The sequence below is a fragment of the Bidens hawaiensis genome, unplaced genomic scaffold (assembly GCF_021521415.1).
Source record: "Bidens hawaiensis isolate Kalapana, Puna unplaced genomic scaffold, B.hawaiensis_p1.1 tig00004685_1, whole genome shotgun sequence".
Taxonomy (NCBI): domain Eukaryota; kingdom Viridiplantae; phylum Streptophyta; class Magnoliopsida; order Asterales; family Asteraceae; genus Bidens; species Bidens hawaiensis.
In genome coordinates this window covers 1,128,030-1,141,265 of record NW_027491287.1, presented here as the reverse complement: position 1 = coordinate 1,141,265, position 13,236 = coordinate 1,128,030, and the positions used below count along the sequence as shown (strand labels likewise).

The following is a 13,236-nucleotide window of genomic DNA, read 5'->3' as shown; positions in this document are numbered from 1 at the left end:
AAGATTCCAACCAACAATACAATTTGGAAAATTAATATAATTCAGATATTAACATAACCTTCATACTATTTGGAAAATTAACGTGCATTCATGAATTTTTTTGATAACATGCCAAATGTTAAACTGATGTAGTTCGGGTTAAATGAGTGTCAGGTTGTTTAGGTTTTTTATGTTTAAAGGTCTAACCTAAACGCGATTCTAGAAACAATCGGTTTATTTGGTTTTCACGTGTTTAGATATCAACTTTGTACTATAGGGGAATTGGGTACACGTGAAATCAGATCAGGTTAATCAAAGACGGTTAAAAAGTGTGGGCTGCTACAAACAGGGTCAGCCTGTGGGACCGCAAAACCAGACAAGTGCTTTAGGCTCGCACTTAATTAAGAACCCCAAACCTTTAGCAAGTGGTTTGTTATTATTATTTTTTTCATAATCCTTATGAAAAGGCCAAAAATCTTATTTCAATTTAGATCTTCAAACTCATTGAGCCATTCTTAGGCCATATGTAGTGGACGATGGATTGGGGCGAGAAATGGGCGACAGGGGCTATAACACTGCCCCCGTGGGCGATTTTTTGGGCGATTTGGGCGGGGGCGGATTGTTCTTGTCGCTATATGTGGTGTGTGTGTATTGTATGTATGTATATATATTTATATTATTATTATATATGTTTGTGTGTGGTATATGTATATATATATGTGTGTATATATATTAGCCTACAACACCATTACACTCTAAAAACAAATTTCTACCCCTTGCTAACTGGGCACCATACGGCGCAATTCGCCCCCTCTACTACGCATAGCCTTGGATACAAAAATAAATGTACGACATAATTCTTACTAGCCACTAGGTAATAATTGACTATATTAATCTCTCTATCTCGCTCTCTCTTTTATTTATGTAGCATCACATTCAAAAGTATAATGGAAAGTGTTAGATATTGGTAAGTTTCACAATCGCCATTAATACATTTCACACGTGAACGTCAACTAAAACATTTTTACATGAAATTAAAAAATAATGTAATTTAGTTATTTATATTTATGACACCTAAGTTTCAGTAATTTACATTTTGACCCTTATAGTTTTGTCACCTAAGTTACAAACTCATTTTCTTTTAGTCCATCAACTTTTATAGTAAAACTTTTAGTATTTTAACTTGACACAATACTTTTAACATTAAACTTTGGCCATCGAATTTTTCTCACAATACTTTTAGCCTTACAACTTTGGCCATCAAACTTTTGTCACAAAACTTTTAGCATTTCAAGTTTGGCCATCAAAATTTTACACCTTTAAAATAAAACTTTCACACATTCAACTTTGGTCACAAAACAATTATCATAGCAAATCGAATTGATACGAACTGAGTTCTCGCTGCGTCTCTATTGCAAATTTGGCCACAAAACATTTGCACCGTTCTTGGCTATATAAGTAAATGCACGACAAAATTCTTACCAACCACTAGGTAATAATTAACTAAATTAATCTATCTCCCCCCCCCCCCCTCCCTTTATGTAGCATCACATTTAAAAGTATAATAGAAAGTGTTAGATATTGGTAAGTTTCACAATCGCCATTAATACATTTCACACATGAACCTCAACTAAAACACTTTTACATAAAATTAATAAGTAATGTAATTTGGTTATTTATAGTTATGACACCTAAGTTTCAAGAATTTACTTTTTGGCCCTTATAACTTTGTCACCTAAGTTCCAAACTCATTTTTCTATTGGTCCATCTACTTTTGTAGTAAAACTTTTGTTATTTGGTTGGTGGGTAAGTTAGTTACGATACTAACACTGTATCGAAAAAATGTAATCCGCCAATGCAAAAGACAATAGTGACACTCGTATAACTTATAATAAAAAAAGTAAACATATTAAAATAGCAAATACAACTTATTATTAAAGTAACACGAATTCAGTAGGTATAAGTGAGCTTCGTCACGGTACTAGCAGTAAACCTAAAAATTACATTAGTAAACGTCTAAAATACTCGTATAGCTTAATACCTAAAAAAAGTAACATATTTAAAACGCTATTTATTTGGTCTGTAAAACCTGAGTGTTGCGGCGGCTAATCAACGCAAATTACGTTAGGAGGTATGGAGCGCATGCTCGATCATGCCTATTATTATTTTACGCACCAACAAACCATGGGTTCAAAGGGCAGCGCCCGAGGTGCGGGTCTCATTGCCCATTTAGGTGGAAAATATTTTTATGTTGCCTTATTGGAATGCTACTTGAAGTAGCTTTGGCTTTGCATAATTGATGGAAATTTGCATTTACACTATCATTAGTCATATTGAAATTTACACTATCATTAGTCATATTGAATATTAATGGCAATTTGATCAGTCAATGGAAACTACTCATCAGAGTGGTAGCTATGCCTTCATGGTAACCTAGTGTCGATAACTAGTTGTTGGTGGTGGTAAATAAGTTGTCATTAATGGAATGTTGTGTTTTGAATGTTGTTCCAATTACATAAGGGATGTGTTATTCATACACCCTTTATAGGGTGTATATAGAAGATAAAATGTTATCGACACTAGGATGTTTTGAGTGTTGTTCAATTGTTAAAGACTATAACCGCCAACCGAATCATTGTGATGGAGTTCATATTTCAACTTAGACAACTCCCATCGTCAACCAAAACGTTCGGGTGGTTAAAATTGAGAAGCAGCCCACCCTCAACCTGCACGGCCGAACAACCTCAATCTTCAGGTTAATTGATTGCACCAAAAGATTATTGACACCTCTCCATACGTGTTTCTTAACTTTTTACTACAGCAATGAATTTTACATAAAAACTGATTTTTGTCTAATAAATAGGTATGTTTATTCTATTTTATTTTTTTAATGAACATTTTGATGTTTGTTTCATAAAAACCGAAGTTCTATAAAAAAACGTATTTTTGAAGGATAGTTTCAACTATGGCTGTCAATTTATGACATGGACATGTTAACACGACCCGACATGACACGCTTTTTAACAAGTTTGAGTTTGAGTTTAACATGTTTCGTGTCTTAAATAGGTCGACCTGTTTAAAACATGATAAAATTCGTGTTCTAACAGGTTAAAGGCCTGTTAACATGTTAGTAACATTTGTAGATTTTTAATTTAAGAAAAAAGAAATAAATATACACTTCTATTAAAGTCATATACACCTAAAGTCATACTTATATACGACATTTCATTTTTTGCCCGTTATAACCCGATGTTATACTTTTAATAGATGTTATGATTTGCTTCTATAGTTTTTTGTTTCAAATATGTTAAGGATTTGTGATTTTTTGTTTCAAATATGTTACATTGATATGGATTATATATTAATTAACATTTTTATGCTTGTTTTTAACACTTTTGTTTCATTAAGCATGTATTATTCATTGTATGTTTAAGCATGTCCCTTAACAGGTTTTAACATGTGTTAACATGTTACTAAACAGGTTTGTGTTCGTGTTTGGAAAAAATGACACGATTAGTTATTGTGTTGTATTCGTGTTTAGTATCACAGATCATCATGTCTTATTGTGTCGTGCCCGAAATTTTATGACAACGCTAGTTTCAACCCAATATTATTGGCTCGTAAACTTGCTATGTTAAAATTTTGTTTTATTGTGTATATTTTTTAAAAATATGTAACTATTTTTATTCATTAAAGAAAATCGGTTTGGGTTGGTTTGTGATTTGAATAAGAGTGAAAATATAAATTGGGTTGGATTGCGTAGGTGGAAAAGAGAGAAACTAATTTTTTTAATGTTAGATTGGGTGGGTTGCATTGAGTTGTGAATGTGGAAAGTCTAAGGTGTTGATTGGATCTTGCTCGTGGATGCAATCCAACAGATGCCTGAAAATTTGACACAAACCCCAACTGATTCAGAAAACCATGAAAGACACGTAAACCCTAAACTCGAACACGAACCGCATATTCGCAGCATGGTTTGACACAAACCTGATCCATTTGACCTGTAAGGTTTTTTTTTCTTTTTTTAATGTATTATTAATAGTTAATACTTTAAGATTTACATTTTACAACAAAAATATATAAATTTATATATAACACGCACTCACACTTTAATTAAAAAAAAAATCTTGTGTTAACAATTTCTACTTAGTTTAACCATGAATCTGCTGGGGTGACCCAAACTCGACCCGTTGAGCTAAATGCCCTACGGTTTCGACCCGAAAGTGTCCGTTTATACCAAACCCGGAAATTTCATGCTAGGTTTTGGTGTAGTGTCAGAAATTCACAACCCTATTTCAACTACGCACTAAATCGTAACCCTTGAAGTAGAAGTTGTACAATGTTTCATTAGATTTTGCTTCTAATTTGTCACTCTAGAGCACAGTTGTATATTTACTTACAAAAGGTACGTGTATGTAATCATAACAGGCTGCTCCTGCCTTTTCTTTATTATTCTTTTTGTTTTTGAAAAATATTATTAGTATGGAATTTTAATTGAATAAGACAACGAGGATCTTCTTAAAGTAGAATATCATACTTTTAGAAAACTAATCATAACCAATAAAACCATGAACGTACACACACCATGAAACGTACATGCAACCTACAAAATTTTGAAATGAACCAAGACAAAATTTTGTAACTAGTATATCTTCACTTAATCTGGTTGTTGCCGGTGGATGCTTCAAGGGCATATTTAATATTTTGAGTGCGGTTTTGCAATAAATATAACGAATTTTTTTATTTTTTTATTTATAATTATTTTTTATAAAATCACCTACATATCATGTTACTTGTTAATGTGTTTCCGATTTCCGAATTAATTAAGAACAAGAAAGCTAGTAGTTAAAATCGTCTTAAAAGTATAATACATGATTTCTTGGACATCAATCGACCGCTAGTATGATCCATCGAGAACTTAAGATGTGAATAACTTCATAACTAATGCATGCATGAATTAAATGAACAAAATGAATTTGATTGTAGTGGCCAATACCTACTATTTTAAGTACTTTGTTTGCGGTTGAGGAGTTCATCATAATCATTATATTCATCCCACAACTGTCTCTTTTGCATATTATGGTGCATCAATATCTACGTGTAAGAATAAATATATAGATATGTATATTTATGTATGGCCTACATGATCATTTATATTATAATAGATCAAAGTTAATTAAATTATACCTTATAATTATGTTAGCTAGGTAATTGTTGATGGACCAAATTACCCTTTCTTGCTAACTAAGAGTTTCCCCTTGGATGTATATAAATATGGAGAGACTAATTAACATCACATAACTTAACCCTAAACCCTCACATCAAATTCGTGAGCCTCTCTCTCTCCCTCTATATTATTCGGTTTCTCAAGAACCCTAATCCCCATCACTAATATACATCCTAAAGGGGAACCCGAACAAGCTGACTGTCATGTCGTCTGGATCGTACTAATCAGCCGTGGCCACTCTCTCTGCTGTGACATGTATGTTTTAATTGTAGGTTTATCATAACATCCATGTTTTCTATTATATACATGAAGAACTGATCAACACTACGGCACTCATGTTAAACATCAAAGGGTTGGGCTCAAAGTTCGATAAAGTGGGGTGTTAAGGAATGAAGATTTTCTTAATCCTTCTATAAAACAATTTGAATTTGAATATTTTTTTTTTCTATTTGTTTCCTGTTTGAATTAAGATTCTCATCTACTAGTTGAGATACATAGTTTTCTTTCTTGATGCAGCAGCGTCCTATGAGAATCCGAAGGCTAATCACGTTGATTTTTGGAATACCTATGAAGATCCTTCTCCAAACCCCCAAATTCGACCCAAAAGTCAAGAATTTGAAAAGATAAAGTACTTTTATTCAATTCTGATCAATGAACACTTGAACAGTCACAAACATTCAATACATATTAATAGAGAATCCAAAATAGGATTGGGCCATAACAAACAGCCAAAGGCTCAACAATAGCCCAAAACAAAACCCGAAAAGTAGACGAAAAAGACAAAAGTGGCCCAAAAGTGTATCTAGAAGCCTTATTTCGAAAAAATAAACGGGATAATCCATCGCAGGTTACCACAACGTGGCCCACGTTCAAACGGTCGTTTTGACTAGTAGCTCGTCTGAAACGGAGGCCCGTAGCCCAAGTTATGCCCATTTTCATGCAGCCCCTTTTTAAGCAGGATCTTGGGCCTCCAGAAACATCATGACTCGGTCTTCTACACTTGGGCCCACATCATTTCTTGATGAACTTAATCAAAGCTTTCAAGATACTTAGATGAAAAACTGCCAGACAAGCAATTAATTAATCATTATCTTCCCCTCACTATCTGGTAATAACCCTTCTAAAAGAACCTAAAAGAAGGGAGTTGAAGCAGTTTGATCCTTGGTTTAAAAAAGCGTGAGGCGAACAAAAGCGAATAGGTCCTAAGCCGAGGCGAAAAGCGCAAAAGCGAACGCTTTTTGAACACAAGGCGACCTTATTTTAATAAATATTTAATTATTTATAAGCCACATATTATATACAAACCAAATTATAATATATATTAAACGTCTAAAACATCAACATATATATATCATAAAATTCCAAAAGTAGCGTAGAACAATTTTTCGAGTACTATATTACTTGCCCGAAATATCAAAGTCGCATAAAAACAAGTTATCAAGTAACAAATTACTCGAAAGTGTTTCCAAAAGAATACTACTCAAAAGTGTTTCAACTTTCAAAAGTTTATTACCACATGTGAAAAGTCTAGAAATGACTAATTATAAAGGTTAAGTTGAAAATGGGGTAACTGGTCGCTTTTTGTACATAAAGCCTTCGCCTCCTCGCTTTTTCGCTTCGCACAAAAGCGCAAAAAGCGCTCGCTTTTTTAACAGGCTTCGCCTTGGGAAGGCAAAAGCGTTGAGGTGCTCACCTTGGGTCGCTTCTCGCCTCACCTCGCCTTGAGCGCGCTTTTTTAAACCAAGGTTTGATCAAAATGATAACATTATAAATTTTTGATTGGAAAGGATTGTATGTTAGGCCCGATTCAGTGATACATGCAAACACTTAAGACCGATAAACCAAAAATGTCAAAAACATGATTTTATGATCAAACACCTATAAAACATGACTCTTTTTTTATTACTGAATAATACTTGCACACAAACTACCTCTTAACTTAAAAAAACAAGAAACCCCATTCTAGGTTGGAAACCATGCTTCCTTATTTGACTTGCTTTCCTATCATTCAGAATATATATATCATACCAAAATTAACAGAATAAACTTTCTAAATAATTTCTGAATCCTTTTACCCAACCCTTCAACTTTCATATCTTTCAAAACAATTCGTTTATCTTTCTTGATAACACGCTCCAGAATTAACTTCCAGTATTCCCCCTTTAATCTTAAAACCGGCCCACTGATACTTCATATCAATATTGAATCATCATCATAGTTTCTCCTTTTACTATAACGTCATAAATTTTGATTGTTAACTTCCATGCTTTGTTACCTTCTATTTTTCCACCAAATAATTTTGTTTTCTTGCTTCTTAGATGTTCTTACTACTTACTGTCTTGATTTGACCATGCTTCTTCTTGTTCTTGCTAATTACAATTACTTCATTCTTGCTATGTTTTAATTTATTGCTATATGTTCTTGTTTTTACGTCATTTCTTGCTTAGATCTATGTCTTTGTTGTTTGACTTGCTTTCCTTCTTTCTTTCTACATTTCTCTCTTTCTTTTTCTTTATTGATTACTTCTTTACTTTCTTTCTTACTTACGTACATCGATCTATCTTTCACAACGATTTAAGAATGTGAACCCGACTTACTTTCTTTCACATCTATTGTTCTTGCTTTGCTATGACCGAGAGAAGAAAAACATAAAGAAACATCAAAACCTTCTAGTGGTGATCAATGATTTCTTCTTGCTTGACTGATACTTCTATTTTTATTTCTTGAGACGCTCTGATACCAATTGTTGCCCGGACTTAATGCATGGCACACACAAACATTGAATATCAATATACTTTAAAGAATAACAGAAACAAGATTTTATGATTGGTAATATACAGTAATACTACAACCCATTTTCTTTTACAACAGGTTATATTTTTCTGAAGTGCTCAGGCAAACTCAAGGTGACGTTTTTGTTTGTGATTTTTTAGAGGATGGAACGCGTATAAATTGCCCTTAACTTAAACACTCCCTATATTTTTCCATTATTGCTGGAAGATAAATTTATTGGAAGTTAAACCTAAAACGGGTCATTAAGAAAGTTAAACATATCATTTTGAAAGAAAATGAAAGTTGAAGGGATATTTTGTAAGGCCCAATTTTGGTTGTTGAGTCTTTCGTATTTGTAATTAATTTATTTACGGTTTTAGATCATTTACGTTTATATGTATTGGGCCGAGGCCTTTGTATTTGGAGCCCATTGGGCATTATCAATGAAGAGTGTATGATAATACACGCAGTATATAAAGTGTGTGTATAGAATACACAGCACAACCTTTGCACGAATTATTATCCAAGTATTCCATATTCTCTTTAACTCAAAACTCTCTCTAACCCCTCACCCACCCTCTTAGCTTTCGGCCTCCTTTACACCACCACAAGATCCAAGATCTCGGTCCTTACTAGTTGTTTCCGCCCGTGAACAGGTTGATCCAAGACAACTAGTTCTTAGTTTGTTTTGTTGTTTGATCCGGTTTAGTGACCTACAATTGGTATCAAAGCTTTCGGGCTCTACTAGTTGTAGTTCTTAGAACTCTCTGTTTCGCAACTCGCAACCAACCACCATCCACCGTCCATCTCGTAACCAAGCACCATCCATCTCACAAACTTACTGTTCTCACAACCACCGTCTGTCGATCTTGACTGGGGACAAGGGTTGCTAACTGAATTTGGCTTTTCAGATCTGTATTTAAGGTTGGGTTTGCATCTTGTGAAATTGAAGAAAAGCAAAGGACTGGGTTCTTTTTTTTTTTTAAAGAAATAATAGAAAGATAAAATGGATATAATGAAAGATTGAAGTATACATTATTATTCTTTTTTGGCATTTGAGTATTGAAGTATTGTGTGTGGCTCACAATTTTTGGGGATTACATTAAAAAAAAAGGAATGATTTATGTATTTTGTCTTGTGAACTTGTGTATTTTTGGAAAACAACTTTATTTGGTATAAACAAAACCAGGTTTGACACGGGTCTAACTTGCAGGTTATTTCGGGAAGTTAGCATTATTTACTTCGGGTCTCAAGGTTGACAAGATTATTCTTTTTTCGGGCTGGTACAAGAAAGCGTTTTGGTTTATTTCAAAAGAGTCAAAGTCAACTCACAATCGCAAGTCAAGTTTAAAAAAAATGCCTTATAATTCTAAGCTTGAAGGAAGTCTCAATATGAGAGAAGGCCAAAAAGACATGTTAAAAGAAGAATTCAACATGTTTAAAAATATTCAAGGAGAATCGATTGCCTCTCTCATCAACAGATTTGAGTCACTCGTTACTAAATTGAGTAGTGTCGGTATCATCCCTGAGTTGTCTGAGATCAACATGAAGTTGTTGGATTCATTGCCTTACGCATAGAATGGCAGTGTGATTACCATCAAGAGAACGACAAGCCTGGATACCTTAACACTCTCAGAGTTGACTTCTACCATCAAGTCTCTTGAATCAATGGATGCCAACCTTCGAATAAACAATCAATCAGAAGAAAATAAAGATGAGACTAGTGTTGCGGGTATAAGCAGTCAAGCAAGTCATATTATCCTCGAGTGTGCTGCAAGTGGAAGTAGTCAAACAAGAACCTCGTCATGCACCCCTGATGGAATTCCTTCACCTGCCTCTCTCATTCCCGAGGTACACAAACTTTGCTCACAAGCTTGTATTGACAAAGTTCTTCATTATAGAAATCATAATGCTAAAATTCTAGATCAAATTCAGAGCATTAAATGTCAGAATGATGAATATAAAAAGGCTGAAAAGATCTATGTTACTAGGATAAAAACTCATGGTAATGATATGGCAAATCTTAGGGAAAAAGTTACCATTGCTACTAATTTAGCCAAACGTCATGAAAATCATGTAATTTAACTAAACGCTAAGATTGTTAAATTAGAGATTGAGTTAACCCAAAAGAAGATTGACATAGAAAACTTTGAGTTAGCTTCTGAAAAACTGAATAAACTAATTGGGGGCACAAATGGGATTAAGAGTAAAGTTAGGAATCGACTATGATAGTTCTGCAGTTCCACCTCCTATCAATGATAACCATACTAGTCTTCCTCACTTTAGTTTTAACTCACCACCAGGGGAAGAAATGGTCTATGGTATTGGTCATGTGCCTATATCAAAGACATTTGTTCCTGCTGCTCCAAAGACTGTTGATTCAGTTGTTCCTTCAGTTAGTCCTAATAGTAGTTCATCTTCTGTAGCGGGTTGTGTAGAAAAAAAGGGGTGTGTGGAAACAAACAAGGGTTGTGGAGTTAAAAACTTACTTTTTGATTCATCTATTGATTCCAAAAACAATTTGAACAATGATGTATTTGATGAGAGTGTTCATGTTAGCACGACTCTTGAAAATGAAAATGATGTTTCTATTTCCGATAATGATTGCGAAACTATTTTTGATGAAACCATTGTTGATAGAACTGTGCATGAGACGGTTTTTGTGAATACTAACCTACCCAGCTGCTCGTTAAAAGATTGTAAAGACGAGGAGACTAAAATTAATGAAAATCGTTTTGAAAAGGAAAAAAACAAGTACATCTGGTAAATATGTGCCACCTCATAGAAACAATTTTTATCAATCTACTAATCAATATTATCAACCTCAACTGTACAATCAATTTGATAATAGCTACTATGGTTATTATTCACAAGATTATGTTAACTCTTTCTATACAAATGTTTTTGATGATCGGGGTCATAGATTTGACAACTTGTTTGTTCCCGTACAGCCATATCCTTATTCGCCACAACCCATGTATTATCATTCTAACGGTTTCTATAGGGAAGATAGAAGAAAACTTTGTTTTGTATGTGGTAACCCGTCTCTCATTGCAAGACATTGCAAGAGCTGGCATAAGATGAAAAGAGAAACGAACAGTAGGTTTAATCAATTCCGTTCAAGAGCCAAACCAAGCTCAAGAACAAGAAATGACCAACCTGACAGTTCTGCTAGCGAAATGGATGTGAGATCCAGAATAATAATAATCCTGACATACTAGTCGTATGGAGTCCTACCCTTCCATACCTGACACTGTATACAGTTGTTGTATCTAGTTGTCAGACACGTCGTTAAATACGCTTTTGTACGCGTTTTAAACTAATCATCGTCATTTTCGACCCTATCACCGTCACATTCCTCTTCAACAACATTACGGACCGCCTAAACATCTTCGTAACCTCACCGACACCGTCATCCCCACACGCTTCCACACACACCACCACCACACCCCCAACCCGAACCACCCGCTCCATCTCCCTCACATACCTCCCCGGAAACACCGCCTGATCCAACCCCGCACTAAACCCTAACCCAAACACCTCATCAAAATACGGCAACTTATGCGGATCGGCTCGGTCCACCAGCGGCGGCGAGCCGACCACTTCCACACCGACAACCTCACTCACTTCGACCTCCTTCATCGCCATCACCGCCTGGCCACCGCCGGCGGACACAACAACGGCGTGGGTTTGATTGGAGATAATATCTAGGGTTTGGAGGTGGTGGAAAATGGTGGTGAATGAATTGACGGATTTGCGCCACGTGGCGGAGGACCAGAGGCGGTGGTTTTTGCGGTGGATGGTGGTGGTTGGACGGTGGGCGGCAGCGCAGGAGGATTTAGGATGGTTAGGGTTAGGGTTTGGTGTATTGCAGGCTTGTGGGAATTGGAATTGGAATTGGAAGATGGATATTAATAATATTAATGTGGCGATGGTGATTGATAGGATTGAGATCTTGTTTAAGAAGATTTGAATGTGTTTCTCCATTGATGATGGATGATGTTAGGGTTTGATGTTTTATCAGATGCAGTGAAGAAGATGATCCCCAATTATATCAACAGTTTTGTGAACGGTTTGGTAGAAAGTTCGTTTATTTAATAAATGAACGAGCATGAACAGGCGCGTTCGTGGTTCTTGAATGTTTTGTAACGTCTTTATTTTTGTTCGTTGGTTAAATGTTTGTTTTTTGTTTTTATAATATTGTGTTTGTAATAAGCAACTTGACATATAATCTTTTATTGTTTGTTTTATAAAGTCTTGCTTTAACTAACCATAAATTTAATTTATGTTATGACTATTATTATCTCAAGTGCTTAGCTTATATTTAATTAAGGTGTCTAATGTTTTGGAATAAAAATGTTGTTTTTTCTTCTTTTTATTTCATAAATACATGTTCATTTGTGTTCGTGAATAAGTTGAATTCTGAAACAATCGAGCACAAACAAGATTAAATGAAATGAAAAGGATTATATATTAACCAATCATTCTAGATGTAACGTGATAATAAGTGCATTTACAAGAATGTTATCAAATGATTTTCTTGAATGTGGAATTTGAGTATTTATAAGCTTCTAACTTTGGAGCTAGATCTACATAGTACATATCAACGTAGTAAGGATACATTAATGAAACGGAAGTTTCACAAATTCGATCGTTCTAGTGATTGTTGTTTTGCTTCATATATCACCCAAAGAAACCAAGACCTTGATGTCATCACAAATGAAACAACACTTGTATCTCTCATATAATCTAAAGAAGTCATAATATATAGATTCGGCAAAACGAAGAAGTAACATGATAACAAAAATATTAGAGTTTCTTTTCTTCCAATGAACAATTTACTCGTGACCCAAATGTTACGTATATCATTTAATCCAAACAATAATATTTGCATTGTTTGCAACTTCATTAATATTTTTACCACAATCACTATATCTGTGATTGTTAAAACGCCCGCGGCTTAATTTGTATCGTTGTTGGAAGATATATCATAAACGGACACATTTTTAGACTTATAAACTCGAGTGAAGACGGGCAGCATTCGAGAGCTCGATAAGTATCATGATCTGAGGCAACATATGAAGATACTTGTAATATTTGATCTAAAAGCTGTGTAGAACTGTAGATTCACATGGTGCAAGCTTTACTTCAAAAAGGTTGATTAAAAGTTGCCGGGGATCGAACACGGGTCACCCGCGTGACAGGCGGGAATACTTACCACTATGCTACAACGCCTTTGTTGAGCTCCGTAAATTAAG

General features: G+C 34.7%; 1 protein-coding gene across 1 annotated transcript; it reads right to left on the bottom strand.

The window, feature by feature from the left end:
* Nucleotides 1-11,269: 11,269 nt before the first annotated feature.
* Nucleotides 11,270-11,626, bottom strand: LOC143627504 (uncharacterized). Its single transcript, XM_077097301.1, has one exon. The coding sequence runs from the start codon at nt 11,624-11,626 to the stop codon at nt 11,270-11,272; it is 357 nt and encodes a 118-aa protein (XP_076953416.1).
* Nucleotides 11,627-13,236: the final 1,610 nt, after the last annotated feature.